Here is a 19,960-nt window from a genome sequence, read left to right as displayed (position 1 = left end):
CAGGAAAGACACAGGGCCAAGAGAGCCCAAGGTGAGCTCATTTGAAGAATCTGGAGCAGAGGGAATAAAGAGAATCACAGGTCTCTAAACCCAGGGCCCAGAAAGATGCTCCCTGGAATTGGCTGAAAGCTTCCTTGGCTCTGTGGATGGAAATTGAGACAGAACAGCCAGAAGACATACAACTGCACATGCCAGAGCTTAGAGCAGGTTCTCAGGTGCACCACAGGCCTTCTGCCACCATGGTTGAATTACGACTGTTTAACATTTTAAAATTATTTTTTCAACATTGAAAATGTGTAATGGGAACTATGTCACATGTTTCAAAAATAAAAAAAAAAATGAAAAGCTATTCACAAAGAGTCTTCTTCCCATCTGTCTCCCATCTGCCCAGTTTCATCTCCAACCCTTCCACCCTCCAGCCCCCTGGTCACCATTTGTGAGGTTTATTTTTACTGCAACCATGGATACCACTTTGGCAGCCGAGTCCATCAGACAGAATGTTGACTATGCAGGTTGGGCCATATCAGGTAGAGCTTGGTACGGCTGGCCATGTGTAAAAGAAAATAAGCAAACCTGTATCAAAGACAGATAAAAGTTTGTTAGAACTTGCTAGAGCCTTGACTCATGAATATGTAAGGGAGTGTTATCAGGGAAGGAAATCGTTCCAGTCAAACTGTGACATGGTGCTTGCTATGGATTCAAAATGTTTGTGTCCTCACCAAGTTCATATGTTGAAGTCCTAACCCCCATTGTGATGGTATTTGGAGGTGAGGCCTTTGGAGAGGTGATAGATTATGAGGGTAGGGCCCCTGTGTGGAATTAGTGTCCTCATAAAAACAGGAAGAGACCAGACCTCTCTCTCTTTCTCTCCACCATATGAGGACACATTGAGCAGACAGCCATCTGCAAGCCAGGAGGGCGCCCTCACCATAACCCAATCACGCTGGCACCCTGATCTGGGGATTCTAGTCTCCAGGACTGTGAGAAACACACTTCTGTTGTTGAAATCACTGGTCTATGGTATTTTGTTATGGCAGCCCAAGCTGGAGGACCTAAAAACTGTGAAACAATCTTCAGTTCTCTGAAACTTGCTTTCTGTATACCTTTTAATCCCTTGGCCAGTAAGTCCAAATGTGCTGTATTTGAAAGTGTGGGTTCACTCAGAGAGGCTGAGAACCTTCTGGAGAAAGGGTCTGTGGGCTGGAAATGGGGGTTGACCATGGGGACAGGACTGTTAAGTGCTTAGAGCCTGTGACAAATTGAGGAACATGGGACCACATGGGTGATATTGTTTGATTGCTCAGTGCAAACTCAGCTCACACTCCAGCAATGCTACACTCTCATCTAGGAGGACTTTAAGGGGAGAATGAATGTATGTGAAAGGGTTTGCAAACCTTAAAGGGTGGTGTTAAGTTCTAGACGTGGGCTGCCTAATGCAATTTACAATTGCATTTCCATGGGGTAGAGGAATTTTCACGTAGGTTACTTCCTTGGGCACCTCCAGTTATTTGGTTTGATTTGGAGATAATGCTGCCCTCTCCTGGACTTGCAATTCCAGACCCTGACCTCCAAGAGTAGATTCTGCACCTGCCCCTGCCTCTCCCCACAAAGCAACCTTGCTTGATCTCAGGGGTTTTCAGAACAGTTAGTGGTCTCCTGCTTTGCTAAGTCATTTATTACAGCCATGGTGGACTTAACTTTCCCTCCAGTGTTATTTCCCAGAGACTGGAGACAAGAGAAACATAGGGCAAGTCACTGGTGGGTCTTCAGTTTCTAGAAATAGAATCCTTCTTTTCTTCTTTTGCGTTACTTTCAACAACTGTTTATTGCATCCTCTACTTGCCAAGGAGATGTGTAATGTCTTCTAGGCACATGGGATACAGTGGTCAAAATAGATACGGATCCCTGCCCTCATGAAGCTTATATGCACCGGAGGAGAGAGACAATAAGCAATAGCCTGTATAACAAGCAGATGGTATAGTATGTTAGGAAGGGATGACAACAGTGAGGAAAGAAGAGTGTGTTAGATTGATCAGGGCAAGGGACGTCAGGAAGGCTGGGGGAAGTGCAGCTGCAGAAAGGGGGACAGCATGGGCCTCAGCAAGAAGGTGGGTTGGAGAAAACACTTAGAAGAGGCGAGGGAGTTACCTGCAGGAGCAGCTAAGGAAGACCTTTCTGAGGGACTGAACAGCCAGAGTCAATGCCCTAAGGCAAGAGCAGTGCAAGGCCAGTGTCTGGAGCTGAGCCACAAGGGGCAAAGTGGAAGGGGTTAGAGGGTGTTATGGGTTGAAGAGTGTCTTCTCCCTGCAAATTCATATTTTAAAATTCTAACCTCCAGTACCTCAGAAGATGGCCTTATCTGGAATTGAGGTCGTTGCAGATGTTATTAGTTAAGACAAAGTCATTAGAGGGGGGACCCTAATCCAGTGACTGCTGTCCATATAAAAAGGGACGCAGAAAAATGCACAGAGGAAGAATGCACCATGAAGTGGAAGGCAGAGATTGGGGTGATGCTTCTACTGGTCAAGGAACACCAAAGATTGCTAGCAACCACCGAAGCTGGGAAGAGGCACAGAACTCTCCCTTATAGCCCTTGGAAGGAACTAACCCTGCTGCATTTTGGTTTCGAACTTCTGATCTCCAAAACTATGAGGTAAGAAATTTCTGTTTGTTCAAGCTGCACAGTTTGTGGTTGTTATAGCAGCCCTAGCAAACAAATCCAGAGGGGTAATGAGGTGGGATGGGGGGAGAGGGTGAGGGCAGGGAGATAGAGTAAAGCCTTGAAGACCATTTAAGGACTTTAGCTTTTATCAGATTCACTTTTTCTCATGATGAAGTGTGATTTATTCCAAAAATTCAAGCATTATTCAACATTGGAAAACCATCAATATCCTTCCCATACTAGATACTTTAGTAACTCCTAAGCGTGATGCTTGGGTGTTCACATGCATGTGTGAGATGTGCCTCCCTTAAACCTTGGCACAACATCAGCACGTTACCCATCTGACATGAACAAAATATATATAATTCTCATACGAATGTACCTCAGAATAAAAAGTCATATAACTATCTTCATAAGCCTTTGACAAAATTCAAAACCTTTTTTTTTTTTTAAATAAATGAGAGGCTCCCCATGTAGTCCGGGCTGGTGTTGAACTTCTGGGCTCTAGGGATCCTCGCACCTCGGCCTCCCAAAGCACTAGGATTACAGGCATGAACCACCAAGCCTGGCTCAAAACCTATTCTTGATTTGAAGAATAAACTCAATAAAATAAAATACAGATGGTTTCTAACTTATGATGGTATGACTTAAAAATTTCCACTCTATGTTGGATTTATCAGGACGTAATACCATGGCAAGTCAAGGAGTGTTTGTAAGTGCTTTCAAAGCAAGTATTAACTAAACTCCAGATTTTATTTGGATTTGGCCTGTTTTTCCATTTACCCCGTCTTTCTATTCCAGGATCCAATCCAAGACACTACATTTCATTTAGTTGTTAGCTCTCCCCAATCTCCTGTGGTCTGTGACAGTTTTGCTCAGTTTTTTCTTGTTTTTTTTTTTTTATTATTATTTATTATTTATTTTTTTATTTTTTATTATGACTTTGACAGTCTTCAGAAATACTGGCCGGATGTCCTGTAGAATGTCCCTCAATCTGTGTGATGTTTTTCTCATGATGACACGGAGGTTGCGGGTTTTGGAGGGCATACCCCAGAGGTGAGGTGCCTTCTCATCACATTGTATCAGGTGTACCTCAGGTCCATACATCATCCCTGGTGATGTGAGCCTTCCTCACTTGGGTAAGGTAGTGTTTGCCAGGTTTTTCTGCTATAAACGTAGTTAAAATGCACTTAAAATGTTTAAAGCAATAGAGTTTGTACTTTGGAGACATTGTGATAGGGAGAGGAGACAGGGAAATTCTGGGCAGAAGAGGGCAGGTCCTTGGCTGAAAAGCCTGATACCACAGCCTAAAGTGAGAACACACATCCCTGTTTTCCTGCGCAAATGTTGCCTTTTTCAAAATCACCCATGGCCTGCCTTGCCCCCTATCCTGTGCCCGTAAAAACTCCAGGCTCAGCTGGCAGAGAGAGGAGAAGCAGCTGGATGTTGGAGACTATAGCTGGATGTCAGAGAGAAGTGTCTTGATTTCAGAGGGACAGTTTGATGGTATAGCTTTGGGGGAGGATGACCTTCCCACCCCGTCCCCTTTTCAACTCCCCATCCCGCTGAGAGCCACCTCATAAAATCCCCCTCATTTACCATCCTTCAAATTGGTTCGTGTGACCTCTTTTCTTTTGGATGCCAGACAAGAACTGGGGTGCCGCAAGTGTGGGTGCTGAAGTCTGTCACACTAACCCCCCACTAAGCTGTTAACACTTAAGCCATCCATGGACAGCAGTGCTAAAAGAGTACTGTAACACTTCCTCTGGGGCTTCAGGGGTTGTGGGCACCCCTGCCAGATGCTGCTGCAGGGCCAGTATAGAATTTGTTTCTGCTGGTGCCCGAAAAGTACTCACCCCGGCTCCTGTACCTGCTCACCTGCATGCTCCCCCTCCCATGAGTGAGGAGTGCAGTAAGTCCTAATGAGTAGAGTTCGCCCCTGTCCATTGAACTAACACCAAAGCAGCCAGCTAATTCCAGCACCCACTCCAGTTCCCGCCTGCAAAGAGGTCAGGGAAATATCCTGCTTCAGTTGCAGGATACTAAGAAGGAGTGACAATGATCTGACATGCATTGTAAAAGGATTGCTCCTGCTGGTGTGATGAGAATATACCATAGAACACAATGAGTGGGAGCAGGGATGAGTGGGGTTGTTTCAATGATGTAGGTGAGAAGGGACACTGGGTGGCAGAAGACAGGGCAATAGCAGTGGAGTTGGTGAGAAAACAGGAGCTGCAATTTATTTTGGCAGAGCCAGCAGCAGTTTCTGGTGGATTGAATGTTGAGTGTAAGAGATAAAGAGGCATCAGTGATGCTTCCATGAATTTTGGCAATTGGAAGAATAGTTGCTATCCATTGAGCTAAGGTGAGAATTCTGTTCTGCTATTTCTCCTCTCCACTCCTTCAGTATTTCATCTATCTAACACATATTTAACTGGCATCAAGACTGACTACATAATTTGCAGTACCCATTACAAAATGAAATTGTAGGCCTCTTTCTATTTTTTTAAAAATTTTTATTTATTATTATTTTTTTGAGACAGAATTTCACTCTGTCACATAGGCTGGAGTATACAGTGGCGCAATCTCGGCTCACTGCAACCTCTGCCTCCCGGGTTCAAGTGATTCTCCTGCCTCAGCTTCCTGAGTAGCTGGGATTACAGGTGCATGCCACCACGCCCGGTTAATTTTTGTATTTTTTAGTAGAGATGAGGTTTCACCATATTGGCCAGGCTGGTCTTGAACTCCTGACCTTGTGATCTGCCGGCCTCGGCCTCCCAAAGTGCTGGGATTACAGGCGTGAGTCACCGCGCCTGTCCTAATTTTTTAACATTAAAATTAAAATTATTATTTTTCTTGAGACAGGTTCTTGCTCTGTTACCCAGGCTGTAGTGCAATGGCATGATCATGGCTCACTACAACCTCAACTCCCTGGGCTCAAGCAGTCATCATGCCTCAGCCCCGCAAGTAGCTGGGACTACAGGCACACACCACCGTGCCTGGCTAATTTTTGTATTTTTTGTAGAGACAGGATTGTGCCATGTTGCCCAGGATGGTCTCTAACTTCTGGACTCAAGTGATCCACCTGCTTCGGCCTCCCAAAGCGCTGGGATTACAGACGTGAGCCACTGTGCCCAGCGAGGCCCCTTGTTTAAATGCTGGAGAAAGCTTTTTCCTTTCTTCCTTTGTCTTTCCCTTGACTGGAAAGAGGGGTGTGTGTGTGTGTGTGTGTGTGTCTGTGTGTGTAAGTCAGTTTATTGATGAAGACACAGTCAAGCTTCCCCCAATCTCCACTCTCCCCAAGAACGGATCCCAACAAGAACAGAGGAATGAGACTCATTCTTAGGGCAACATTTACCTATCCCCGTTTCCCCATTTCCTTCCAGAGTCCCAGGCTTTACGACACAGACACAGGGAGCAGACTGGGGTAAGGACAGACACTCGGGGAATCTCTGACCAGCTCTGGTCAGAGCGCTAGGTGTGGGCTTCCCTTGCCCTTTGTATGACAAAGGCATTTGGAAGCAGAGGAGAGGGGAATGTGGGGCAACTCCCATCCCACATCCCCAGTTTGGCCAAAATTGCTGTGGCAGAGGCAACAGTTCTGTCTGCTAGGAGAGAGGTCCTTTGATGGAAGCAGGATCCTTCCCTGACTCCGCTCAGGGGTGTGAGGTGAGGCAGCCACCTCAGGGAGGTAAGCGTTCATCGCTTAGCTCAGCCAGGGCAGCTGAGAACAGGAGCTGTTACCCGTCACTGGTGGGGAAGCTAAGAGAAGCCTCACTTCATGGCGTGAGGGACACATCCTGATACAGAATGGTGTTGTCTGCTTGCCCTGACATACACGGTTTCCTTGGGAAGTATAGTTTGCTTTGAGATGAGAACACCGTGTTTGCAGTGTGAATCTTCTTCACCACTTACAGCCATTGATTTCACAAACGAGTCCCAACAAGGGAACTTTATCAATCTGCTTTTTCACCCCACACATCACTGAAACTGCCTTTGGAAAATTATGACTGAGACAGTGAAAGAGATCTAACTTAATCCACTCCATCTTGCCGCTAACCTCCAAGCTATCCTTGTTTATTCCTGGGCGTAGGCTGAACTAACTTTGAGAGAAACTCAGTTTATAGTTTATAGTTTAAAACAAAGATGATAACAGCCCTTTCCCAAAGTAGATCTCCTTCTTGCCTGGGGACTAGATGGCCTCTGTAGGGCTAACATTAGCCATAAGATTAGAAATTATAATTTAGGAGTCATGTAGCTGGAGGCTGCAAGATTCTGACACTCCCTAAACTGCTCCTGAGATCAGTGCTTGAGATATTTCGCAGACTCTGCGCTTGATGGATCAGCTGGCACCACCCAGATCGATAAACTGGCTCATCTGATCTTGTGGCCCCCACCTAGGAACTGACTCAGCACAAGATGACAGCTTCGACTCCCTGTGATTTCATCCCTGACCAATCAGCACTCCTTGCTCACTGGCTTTCCCCGCCCAGCAAGTTGTCCTTAAAAACTCTGCTCCCTGATTGCTCCAGGAGACTGATTGGAGTAATAATAAAACTCCAGTCTCCCACATGGCTGGCTCTGTGTAAATTACTCTTTCTCCATCACAATGCCCCTGTCTTGAGGAATCGGCTCTGTCTAGGCAGCGGGCAAGGTGAACCCCTTGGGTAGTTAGATCACTGACTGTCCACCTTCCACACACAATCCTGTGCTATCTCCTGTTGCCCACGTGCCTGAGGGGTGGTGAGCGAAGGACATCTTTCCCTTCCCCAACCCCAGGCATTCTTCTCTGGGAGAGTCTTAGGGCTTAGGAAATGCTGTTAGGGGACCCACCCTCCCAGGCTTTGTAACTGATATGAAACGGGGTCATTTATGACATGATGAGGCTGGAGGGTAGTTTTTGCTCTTGTTTTCCTCGAGTCCTCCTCTGAGGCCAACACATTAGGTGTGAGTCCAATATGAGGCCTCTGGAAGCCGGCATGCCTCTGATTTGAGCAGGGGCGTCTGAGAAGAGCATTCTCGGTCATGGACCCTGAAGACTGAGTGCCAGGCAATGCCACAAGTGCCCAAGATCAAACAGTGCCACACTGCTAACAGGTTGGTGTCTGGGGCATGAAACATTCTTTGACAAATCATATCCACTGTGTTAAGGTGGGGATATTTCACATCCCCCCTGTCTTTTCAGAGATGACAAGAACTGCTTGAACCTCTGGAATAATCTTCATATGCCCTGCAGCCCAAGTAACAAGAAGAAAGAGCAGATCGAGGACTGAAGGGATAAAGAGAATTTGTGGCATGTCTAAGCTCATTTCATCGTTGTATTCGCTGGACAGAGTGTTTTTTATTTGCTTTTAATGTTGCAACCCCTGGGGCACAGGGATACTTGTGGGACAAGTTCAGATTGTCGTGGGAGCCTGGGTCCCGATGCTAACCTTCCCTGTGGCTGCACCAAGGTCACCTCCAGGGGGTGAGGACTGTGGTGGTCTAGCGGCTGGGGAGTGGGTAGCTGAGACCTCATCCCTCAAGGCAACAAAGGTAGGACAGCATGTGAGCTGAGGCTCCCAGTACCTGTGCATGATCCAGTGGACTTCACATGTTTTTTTTCTAATTTGTAGTTACAAAACAATTTTTTTTTTTTTTTGAGAGGAAGTCTAACTCTGTCGCCCAAGCTGGAGTGCAGTGGCATGATCTCGGCTCACTGCAAACTCTGCCTCCCAGGTTCAAACGATTCTCCTGCCTCAGCCTCCCGCATAGCTGGGATTACAGATGTGTGCCACTATGCCCGGCTAGTTTTTGTATTTTTAGTAGAGACAGGGTTTCACTATGTTGGCCAGGCTGGTCTCAAACTTCTGACCTCGTGATCCACCTGCCTTGGCTTCCCAAAGTGCAGTGATTGCAGGCGTGAGCCACCATGCCCGGCCTAAAAAAAAAATTTTTTTTTTTTGTAGAGATGGGGATCTCGCTATGTTGCCCAGGCAGATTTCAAACTCCTGAACTCAAGCGATCCTCTAGTCTTGCCTCCCAAAGTGCTGGGATTACAGCCATGAGTCACTGTGCCTGGCTGACTTCACTTGTAAAACACACATTCCAAGATAAAATTATTAAGATTTATAAGACAGTGACTGTAGAATATCAGACCCTAAGTTGGGGCTTTTCTAAGCCCAGGTCCCAGGCAGCTGCAGAGGTCACACACCCCTCCTTGTGTCACACACTTTGCTGGGCACCAGGGATGCAAACTAGAATCCTTTACAGTTCTTGCCTTCAGGAGGGGCCAAGGGAGAAGGCAGGGGAGCTTTATGAATCATGACCACGTGCCAGGCGTGGTGCCCGAGTCCTGCCTACTGATACTCCAGTGGGAGACAAAGACTCCTAAAAATAAGCATGAAACAGTCTGAGAAAACAGCAGCGGTGGAGAACTAAGTGGTGTGGGAGCCCAGAGGCAAAAAAGCCTGTAGGTTTCAGGGCTGAGGAGGGAGGAACCCAGTGGGGCGGAAGCTCAGAGTCCTGGGCATCTGCTCACAAATGGAGCTGTGCAGGCAAATTGGAGTGAGGGGACGGGAATGACTGCCGCAGTGGTATTTATTTACTGATTTTTATGAAAACGGCTAAATATGTATTTTTTTTCTTTTATTTTTTGAGACCGAGTCCTGCTCTGCCACCCAGGCTGGAGTGCAATGGTGCAATCTCAGCTCACCTCCGCCTCCTGGGCTCAAGTGATTCTCCTGCCTCAGCCTCCCGAGTAGCTGGGATTATAGGCACATGCCACCATGCCCGGCTAATTTTTTTTATTTTTGGTGGAGACGGGGTTTCACCATGTTGGCCAGGCTGGTCTCAAACTACTGATCTCAAGCAACCCACCTGCCTCGGCCTCCTGAAGTGTTGGGATTACAGGCGTGAACCACTGCGCCTGGTGTGTATTGTCTTGTTTTGTTTTTTTCTGATTGCAAAAGTAATGCTCATTTTAAAGATTGGGCAACATCGAAAGACGTAAGCAAGGAAGCAAATAGCTACAATCCCAAATATCTACAGTCCCCAAAGATAACCCCTGCTAACATTTGACTACATTTCCCATGTTTTCCCTGTGCATATACATATATGTATTTGACACAAAATGTTATACTGTACATTCTGCTTGTTAATCTTTATTGCCACTTGGCATCCTATTACAAACATTTTTCCATAGCATTAATTATAGCTGTACATTATTTTAAATAGAAGCATAGTGTTTCATTTTATAAATCCAGTGTAATTTGTATAAACTTTTTTGAAGAACATTGAAATTATTGCCGTTTTATTATTATAAACAACCCTGTGATAAACTAACTTCCTTCCTTCCTTCCTTCCTTCTTTCCTTCCTTCCTTCCTTCCTTCCTTCCTTCCTCCCTCCCTCCCTCCTTCCTCCCTCCCTCCCTCTCTCCTCTCCCTCCCTTCCTCCCTTCCTCCCTTCCCTCCTTTAGTGGAATTTCAGGGTCAAAGGTTCTGCATTTTTGGGTGTGTTTGATACACAGTCCCCCAACAGGACCACAGGGGGTTGTGTACTAAATAAATAAATAAAGTGATCATAAGAGCCTGGGCAACATAGCAAGATCCTCATCTCTAAAAAAGTGTTTTAATTATCTAGGTGTGGTGGCACACACCTGTAGTCCCAGCTACACGGGAGGCTGCGGCAAGGGGATCGCTTGAGCCCGGGAGTTCAAGGCTGCAGTGAGCTATGATCACTCCACTGCGCTCCGGCCTGGGAGACAGAGTGAGGTCCTGTCCTGAAAGAAACAAAAATAAAGGAAAGTGGGCATCTGAGCCCTCGTTTGAAGGAAAGCCTCCGGAATGGATTCAGAAATCCTCATGAGGGACCCAGAATTCCCTGCTTTGGAGCCAGCCAGACCAGGATGAACTAAAAGTGACTTAACACTTATTGTCTGCCAGACACTGTGCCAACTACTTTACACATATTAACTAATTGATCCTGATGCCAATCCTACAAACTAGGTCCTACTTTTATTATCCTTTTACAGGTGAGAAAACTGAGGCACAGAGTGAGCATCTAAGCTGCCCAAGAGCATACATCTAGCCAGGGACAGAGTTAGGATTTGTACCAGCTGGTTTGGTGCTCAAGCCTTCCATCATCACAACAGCTTGGAGAGGTGAGTATTATTATCCCCATTTTTTATAGATAAGGAGATTTTGATAAATGTTAAGAGATGCCACATTTTGCCAGTTGACTGGCATTCAGGCTGCACCTGTCACAGCTTTCTTCGTGGCACTGGGTGTTCGGCATAGAATATAAAAATGCTTTCCTATCACCATCAAGATCACGAACTGGTAAAGAAGAGCCAGTATTTCTATCCTGCTCTGTCTGGCTCCAAAGCAGGGAATTCTGGGTCATTCATGAGAATTTTCTGAATCCATTCCAGAGGGTTTCATTCAGATGAGTGTTCAGATGCTCACTTTCTTTTTTTAAATTTTCTTTCTTTCGGGACAGTATATCACTCTGTCTCCCAGGCTGGAGTGCAGTGGAGTGATCACAGCTCACTGCAGCCTTGAGCTCCTGGGCTCAAGCAATCCTCTTGCCTCAGCTTTCCATGTAGCTGGGACTATAGGTGTGTGCCACTATATCCAGATAATTAAAACATTTTTGTAGAGATGGGGTGTCACTATGATGCCCAGGCTGACTTTATTTATTTATTTAGAGACAGGATCTCACTTCATCACCCAGGCTGGAGTGCAGTGCTGTAATCATAGCTCACTTAGCCTTGATCTCTCCGGCTCAAGCGATCCTCCTGCCTCACCCTCCCTAATAGCTGGGACTACAGGCACTCACCACCATGCCCAGCTAATTTTTACTTTTACTTTTTATTTTTAGAGAGATGAGGTCTTGCTGTGTTGCTCAGGTTGGTCTTGAACTCCTGAACTCAAGCAATCCTCCCACCTTGGCCTCCCAAAGTGTTGGGATTACAGGCATGAGCCACCATGCCTGGCCTATTTATTTGTTATTATTTTTTTTTTAATTGAGATTGCAGGAAACAATTTTTTAATTTAATTTTTAAAACGGAGATTGCAGGAAACAAATATGCTCATTTTTCAAGGTCCTTCTCTGGCTTCCTCTGGAGGTTGGAGATCAGGGCTAGGAGGTCTGCGCCTGGCCAGGTCACATGTCTGTCAATGACCCTGTATCTTTACCACTGCAGCCGGGACCCAGTGTCTCACTGACACTACTTCCTGCTCCTCTCATCCTAGACCATGTTTGGTTTCCAGAATTCTCACAGTTGGGCATGTTTTGGTTGCTCGTAACAGAAAAGTCAACCTGAACTGGTCTTAACAATAAAGAGAATGTATTGGCTTTTGGAACTGAACAAAGTACAGAGAGAAGATGGCCTCTGGGCATGATTTGTTCAGGACTCCGGGTCTGTTTCTCTGATTCTCTCAGCTGTGCCTTCGTCTGCGTGTTGGTTTCTTCCTTGGACTGTTTTTGCCATTTATGGTAGCAAAATGGCTGCTGTCTGCAACAAGACTATATACTTGCTTTTCTGCATTCGTTGAGCAAACATCTGACCTTTGCTCTGACTGGATCATCTCAGGTCACAGACTTACTCCCTGAGCCTGTTACTGTAGTTATGAGGATGTCACTGGAGAGAGAGGAGAAACCTCCTTCTACCCCGTTCCTCCACTTTGATCCCAGATCCAAGTGGATTCTTCTGGAGGAATGAGAAGAGATGCTTAAGCTGGCATAAGGCTGATTCAGGGACAAAATAGATGTTCTTACAGCCCTATTGTGCTGTTCATATGGTCTGTGTAGAAGCCACCATGTTTGAAACAGAGTGGTAAGAAGATGTCACCCAAAGAGATGTCACATTTTGCCAGTTAACTGGCATTTGGGCTGCACCTGTCACAGCTTTCTTTGTGGCATTGGGAGTTCTATATGGAATGGAAAAATGTTTTCTCAGCAGGAGCATTCTAGGCCATTTTAAGAGGGCACAGTTATAAGTGGGAAGTGAGGTATGGAAGATAGTTTGGGTGGGCTGACTCGCTGGAGCATTTTAAAGTGGGTAAAATTTTATTCTAAACTCATCTATATGTGCTTTCTCCCTCCTTCAGTAAAATGCTCGTCCTACTGCGAAGTGAAAGGTTTCCACCCTTGTCCTCCAGATGCAACTTCTCCTGGAGACACCCGCATCGCTGTTGCCCCCACCACACTCATGCAGCAGGGCTGCTTCCCCTTCACTCCTCCAGCTCCAGGAGACCAGACCTTTCCCTAACCCCTCAGTGATTCCTTGAAATACACTGGAATGGTGAACCGACTTACTGAGGGTTTAGGAAAAGCAGAAGGGAATTATACACCAAGAAGAACTTCACACCGGGTATTAAATATACCTGCTCTTGGCTGGCCCTGTTCTTTCTCAAGGGGGTGTCTCGCAGGGGATTGCCTGTCCAGCGACTGCTGCCCCCTTGTGGCAAAAACTATCCTTCTCCTGGCCTCAGGGTCATAATAGGCAGGTGTTTTGCAATCCAGGCCCCCGTCTTTTTTCTCCTGTGTCCCTAGTGACTATTTTCTGCCCTCGGGGCTGCTTTTACCCTAGATGATTAATAGAGGGAGTCTCCCACCTCCTGGGACTACCCCATCTTTGACTCCTTTCTAGTCTAGGCATCAGAGCACAATAGTCCAACATCAGTAAAAGCAAAGCGTGAGTGGCTATTGTCTCCTTGCACTTCCTGTTACCATTTATGAATGATAAAAGAGCCCAGGAGGAGAGCACGACTTAGCTTAAAAAATAGGCTTGCTGCCTGGGCATGGTGGCTTATGCCTGTAATCCTAGTGCTTTGGGAGGCAAAGGCAGGAGGATCACTAGAGGCTAGGAGTTCAAGATAAGCCTGGGCAGTATATCAGGACCCTTTCTCTACAAATAAATAAATAAATAAATAATAAAAATAAAAATAAAATATATAAAAAAAGAAAGCCAGATGTAGTGGCTCTTGCTGGTAGCCCCAGCTATTCAGGAGTTTGAGGTAGGAGGATTACTTGAGTCCAGGCATTTGAGGTTATACCGAGCTATGATTACACCACTGCACTCAGCCTCGGCAACACAGTGAGAGCCTGTCTCTTAAAAAAGGAAAAAATGGGCCGGGTGCAGTGGCTCACGCCTGTAATCCCAGCACTTTGGGAGGCCAAGGCGGGCAGATCATGAGGTCAGGAGATCGAGACCATCCTGGCTAACACGGTGAAACCCCGTTTCTACTAAAAATACAAAAAAATTAGCCAGGCGTGGTGGCGGGCGCCTGTAGTCCCAGTTACTTGGGAGGCTGAGGCAGGAGAATGGCGTGAACCTGGAAGACGGAGCTTGCAGTGAGCCGAGATCCCGTCATTGAACTCCAACCTGGGAGACAGAGCGAGACTCCGTCTCAAAAAAAAAAAAAAAAAAAAAGAAAAATTGTCTTTCCAGTGCAGAGCTGTAGGAATCCATGGCATGATAAATTTGGCATTTGTGGTAGGGCAGGATTTATACTTGCACAGACTGGCACTAGCTCCAAACATTAGAGGAGGGTTGGGAAGAAGCAATGCCAGGCAGACCAGCTGGGCTGTATGGAAGTGAAACTATCAGGCATACCAGTGACTTTAGTGTGTAGCCAAAAGCAATAGATGCTGAGTCGTGGTGGTGACGTATGGTCCATGAATCACAGGCGCAATGTCTCTCTTCATTTATTCTGCAACCATTGATTGAGCACCTACTATATTCCCTGAAAGAGAACATAAAAATGAACCGAAGAGGGTTCTTGCTGTCTCATGGCTCCCAAGCTAGAAGAGGGGTGACTTGTAAATGCCTCACAGTTGGGTTCATGTTATATGGAGAAGTGACGAAGGTGCCGGAAGACTCAAGCTAGAGGACAGCTATTAGCTGCTGGAGGCAGCTAAGGTGGGTTCCAGAGACGCTGTTCTCCATTACTGAGATAGGGGCAGCAGTGACCTTGACCCCAGCTCTTCCATTCGTGGACTGCCCCAGCTCTGTGGTCTCTCTGCTAACCAGCCAGCCTCTGGGAGTGGCCTATGCCCTCAGCCTCAGAGCTATTTCAATCAACTGGTCATTGTCAGTGGTTGTGCAAAAGAGTGGCTGGCGGCAAAGGAGGGTTCATGTTCCCGTCAAATCCCCACCAGGCCACATCAAAGAAGGCTGCAAAATAAGTAGAGATTGAGGGCCTGCTGTTCAAACACAACTCAAGTGCAGTCCTCCTCCTCTTTCCCATCGAATTGCCCCCAAGTCCCTCCTACAGGGGACTCCTTCTGAAGTCTCTGCTGTAAGTCAAATCCTTCCCCCTTTCTTCTTGTCAGGCAAGTTGCAAGCTTCTACAGGTGATCTACCAGGGAATTTAGGAATAAACAAATGGAAATAAATCCAAGAAAAGGAAAAGAATAAAAACGATCATCCATAAAGTGGAGAACTCAGATAATGGATCCTCAACCCCAGCTTCACACCTGGGACCCCTGCTTGGTCATATGGACCCTGGCAGTCTAATCACGAGTCTGCGATCCCTTGACTTAAACTGTTCTTCCCCAAACGTAGACATGGGTGGGGCTCAGAAGGGAGGTGTCGTCTGACGTGGTTTCCTTATTTTCCTTTATTCATCAAGGGCCCTCTAGCTGTTAAGTCACTCTGATCTCTGACTGCAGCTCCTACCTTTGGACACACCTGGCTGGTGCCTCAGGTAGGAAGCCGCCTCCGCTTGCTAGGACTTTCTGTGGGGTAGGGCTGCTCAGCTTGACTTTATTTTGGAAAATGTGTTCATTTCTGTGGGAGCTGGGGATTTCTGCTGCCCGCTTCCTCTCTTGTGACCACCACTCATACATAGAGGTAGCAGGTGAGGAGGACAGCCTCCTTGTCCTCTCTTTTTATACCTCACCCTTTTGTGGAAAGAGGCTGAGAATTCCCCAATTTGGTGTTTATTGCTTCACCTTAAGACTTTGTCTTTGGTGAAGATGCAAATACTGGTAGGGAGGGAACATACTAAAATGTGTGGATCTCAGTGGACTCATCATACACCCTCAGGCCTGGCAGCAAATGAGAAGTGGACGACTCTGTCTTCCTCGATTTGCAGATGAGAAGACTGAAATCTATAGGGATACGAGACTCCATTGAAGGTCATGAGACTTATTTATTTACTTATTTTTTTGAGATGGAGTCTCACTCTGTTGCCCAGGCTATAGTGCAATGGCACGATCTTGGCTCACTGCAACCTCCATCTCCCAGGTTCAAGTGATTCTCCTGCCTCAGCCTCCTGAGTAGTTGGGATTACAGGTGCACAATACCACACCCAGCTAATTTTTTTGTATTTTTAGTGGAGACAGGGTTTCATCATGTTGGTCAGGCTGGTCTCGAACTCCTGACTTTATGATCCACCTGCCTCGGCCTCCCAAAGTGCTGGGATTACACACGAGACTTATTAATAGTAGACTCAGGATAGAATGAAGACTGGATGCTAGGTGACTTTACAACCAACCTAGGTGACTTTCCAAAGGTTTTCAGACGGTTCTCTGGAGAGCCCTGGAGCTTCAAGGGGCTCTTTAGGGGCCATCTGGGTTGGGAGGTTAGCACACTCTGCCCCACAGTGGCTTAGCTTTTATCTGTTTCACATACTGGGCTTCTGGCAAGATCTTATTTCAGCAAAATATTTCACAATAGGAAATACATTTGAAAACTCTTGAACAATTTTGTGAATTTTGTCAGGGGTGGAGGGTTTCAGGGACCAAGAAGGAGACTTTGTCTTCTCAAATACTTAAAACTCCTTTAGACAGAGGAACAAAATGTATGCTGCTCATTTAAAGACAAGGCTTAAAATATACAGTTTAATGCAACGTGTTGTTATCACTTGCTTCCCCCAGTAGATTTTAAGGAGGGAAAACAAGAATCAGGGAGAATATAGGAAAGGAAATAGTAGAAGGGGCCACCTGGGAACAGGTTTGCCTTCTTGCATTTTGCTTAATGCTGGCCCTTCCCTGAATGTCTAAGACCAACCTGGTTCCCACATCTGAATGCACAGACACAACTGAGGATGGAGAAGGCTAAAGAGGGACAGAGGTAGAGACATAGGCTGAGAGGAGGAAGTTGTAGGTTGAGCTAGGGCTAAGGCATTTTCCCCATATTCCCCATATTACCCCATACTCAGGCCAGGCCTTGGAATTGTGGAAGGTGGAGAACACTGGGAAGCCAACCTCCAAAGAACCCCAGGTCGGAGGCAAAGGAGGAAGGGGGGCTCTCGTTGCCAAAAAAACAGGGAAGCAAAGGATATCCCAGTAACTGCTCTCTCATCCTTTACGACAATGCCTTGAATCCAAGCTACTAAATCACATTTCCTTCCTTCTAACCTTCCAGCTAGATCAAACCATTGCTGAAACTGAAGAGAACATGTCGAATGCTACAGATCCACAGATGTGGGGTGATGACTTTGATCTAAATTTCACTGGCATGCCACCTACAGATGAAGATTATAGCCCCTGTAGGCTAGAGACTGAGTCACTCAACAAGTATGTTGTGATTGTCACCTATGCCCTAGTGTTCCTGCTGAGCCTGCTGGGAAATTCTCTCGTGATGCTGGTCATCTTATACAGCAGGGTCGGCCGTTCCGTCACTGATGTCTACCTGCTGAACCTGGCCATGGCCGACCTACTCTTTGCCCTGACCTTGCCCATCTGGGCTGCCTCCAAGGTGAATGGCTGGATTTTTGGCACACTCCTGTGCAAGGTGGTCTCACTCCTGAAGGAAGTCAACTTCTACAGTGGCATCCTGCTACTGGCCTGCATCAGTGTGGACCGTTACCTGGCCATTGTCCATGCCACACGCACACTGATCCAGAAGCGTCACTCAGTCAGATTTGTTTGTCTCATTTGCTGGGGACTGTCTGTGATTCTGTCCCTGCCCTTCTTCCTTTTCCGCCAGGCTTATCATCGAAACAACTCCAGTCCAGTTTGCTATGAGGTCCTGGGAAATGACACAGCAAAATGGCGGATGGTGTTGCGGATCGTGCCTCACACCTTTGGCTTCATCTTGCCGCTGCTGATCATGCTGTTCTGCTATGGATTCACCCTGCATACGCTGTTTAAGGCCCACATAGGGCAGAAGCACCGGGCCATGAAGGTCATCTTTGCTGTCGTCCTCATCTTCCTGCTCTGCTGGCTGCCCTACCACCTGGTCCTGCTTGCAGACACCCTCATGAGGACCCACCTGATCAAGGAGAGCTGTGAGCGCCGCGATGACATTGGCCGGGCCCTGGATGCCACCGAGATTCTGGGAGTTCTCCATAGTTGCCTCAACCCCATCATCTACGCCTTCATCGGTCAAAATTTTCGCCATGGATTCCTCAAGATCCTGGCCACACATGGCCTGGTCAGCAAGGAATTTTTGGCACGTCATCATGTTACCTCCTACACTTCTTCCTCTGTCAATGTCTCTTCCAACCTCTGAAAACCATCGATGAAGGAATATCTCTTCTCATAAGGAAAGAATAACCAACACTCTGAGGTTGTGTGTGGAAGGTGGTCTGGCTCTGGACAGGCACTATCTGGGTTTTGGGGGGATGCTATAGGGTGTGGGGAAGTTAGGAACTGTTGTCTTCAGGGGCCATACCCACCTTCTGAGGAGCTGCTGAGGTACCTCCAAGGACCAGCCTTTGCGGCTCCATGGAAAGGAAGCACCATCATTCCTGTTGAACGTCACATCTTTAACCCCTAACTGGCTAATTAGCATAGTCACATCTGAGCCCCGAATCTGACATTAGATGAAAGACTAGGGCTGAAGCTATGTCCTCATAAGGGTTGGATGCTCTCGTTGACCCTCTCAGGAGCATCTCTTCAACTCTGAGTGTTAAGTGTTGAGCCCCCAGGCTGGTGGCTCTGTGTGCTGTGATCTGAGCTCCGGGAGTGGTTTTCCCACCTTAGGTTTGTTACAGTGTCGGCTGGAGTCATTGAGGCAGGCACTGCCAAAACATCAACCCACCAGGTGGCTTTGTGAGGAGCTGGAAACACATGTTCCCCTTGGGGGTGTTGGGTGAACAAAGAGGAAGAGGGTTTGGATGCCAGATCCATGCCACAAGAACCCCCTTTACCCCCATGCCCAACATTGCACACACATGTGCTGGCCACCTGCTGAGCCCCAGGTGGACCGAGACAAGCAGCCCTTAGCCCTTCCCTCCTGCAGCTTCCAGGCTGGCACGGAGCATCAGCATCCCCAGAAAGCCATGCACAGCCACCAGTCCACTGGGCAGGCAGATGTTCCTAATAAAGTGTCTGTTCCATGCTTGTCCCTGTGGAAGTATCTTGGGTGTGACAGAGTCAAGGGTGTGTGTGGCATTGTTGACTGTTCCTGCAGTAGAATGGGGGCAGCACCTCCTAAGAAGGCACTTCTCTGGGTTGAAAGGCAGCATTCCCTGGGGCTTTAACTCCTGCTAGAATAGTCTCTTGAGGCACAGAAACTCCTGTTCATGCCCATACTCCAGGCGGAGGAGGATCCTTTTGTCCACAAGTAAAAGGAAATGCTCCTCCAGGGAGTCTCAGCTTCACCCTGAGGTGAGCATCATCTTCTGGGTTAGGCCTTGCCTGGCTTCCTCGAACTACGTGAGCTTGCCTCTCCCTCCCAAAATGCTTTCTGTGAGTTGCAGTTTTTTCCTAGTCTGTTTTCCCTCCTTGGAGACAGGGCCCTGTCAGTTTATTCACTCTGTGTCCTTGGTGCCTGGAGCCTGTTAAATGCTCAATAAATAATGATCACAGGAATGAACGCATGTTGAAAAGACCACAGCTCATTTTTTTTTTTTTTTTGAGACGGAGTCTCGTTCTGTCGCCCAAGCTGGAGCGCAGTGGCACGATCTTGGCTCACTGCAAGCTCCGCCTCCCGGGTTCACACCATTCTCCTGCCTCAGCCTCCCGAGTAGCTGGGACTACAGGTGCCCACCAACATGCCCGGCTAATTTTTTTGTATTTTTAGTAGAGATGGGGTTTCACCGTGTTAGCCAGAATGGTCTCGATCTCCTGACCTCATGATCCACCCGCCTCGGCCTCCCAAAGTGCTGGGATTACAGGTGCGAGCCACTGCTCCCGGCCAACCACAGCTCATTCGCACACCATCTGCTCAAAGCTCCTCTTGTCTGTCCTCTCCCCTTTCAGCCTCCCGCTGTCCACTTATTAAGTTTGCCTTTGTGGTTTAGCTTCATTAGATGTTTATCTGTGTAAAGATGTCTCAAGTGAGGGCTGACGATGTCAGGGCTCTTCTGTTAGCAAATGATAGAAACAGAAGTCAAACTAGCTTAAGCAAAACTGAGAGT

The 19,960-nt window shown here is 47.1% G+C and overlaps 1 protein-coding gene and 1 non-coding gene across 6 annotated transcripts; both read left to right on the top strand.

The window, feature by feature from the left end:
• The first annotated feature begins 1,739 nt into the window (after positions 1-1,739).
• Positions 1,740-19,412, top strand: CXCR1 (C-X-C motif chemokine receptor 1). Of its 5 annotated transcripts, XM_021923984.2 has the most exons (5): positions 1,740-2,653; positions 10,675-10,803; positions 15,281-15,355; positions 17,020-17,352; positions 17,584-19,412. In XM_021923984.2, the coding sequence occupies exons 4-5, from the start codon at positions 17,053-17,055 to the stop codon at positions 18,106-18,108; spliced, it is 825 nt and encodes a 274-aa protein (XP_021779676.2). In that variant the 5' UTR covers positions 1,740-2,653; positions 10,675-10,803; positions 15,281-15,355; positions 17,020-17,052; the 3' UTR covers positions 18,109-19,412. The 5 variants fall into 5 exon arrangements, with proteins under 5 accessions (XP_021779676.2, XP_009181306.2, XP_021779675.2 ...); XM_021923983.2 differs by having other exon boundaries at positions 2,260-2,653; positions 17,020-19,412; XM_009183042.4 differs by lacking the exon at positions 15,281-15,355 and having other exon boundaries at positions 2,256-2,653; positions 17,020-19,412.
• LOC116269327 lies at positions 2,906-3,009 on the top strand. Its single transcript, XR_004176803.1, has one exon. It is a non-coding gene; the product is annotated as a small nucleolar RNA U13 (small nucleolar RNA).
• Positions 19,413-19,960: the final 548 nt, after the last annotated feature.

Source organism: Papio anubis, chromosome 10 (assembly GCF_008728515.1).
Source record: "Papio anubis isolate 15944 chromosome 10, Panubis1.0, whole genome shotgun sequence".
NCBI classification, from domain to species: Eukaryota; Metazoa; Chordata; class Mammalia; order Primates; family Cercopithecidae; genus Papio; species Papio anubis.
Note: the sequence above shows the minus strand (reverse complement) of the source record. Positions and strands in the feature narration are given on the sequence as shown.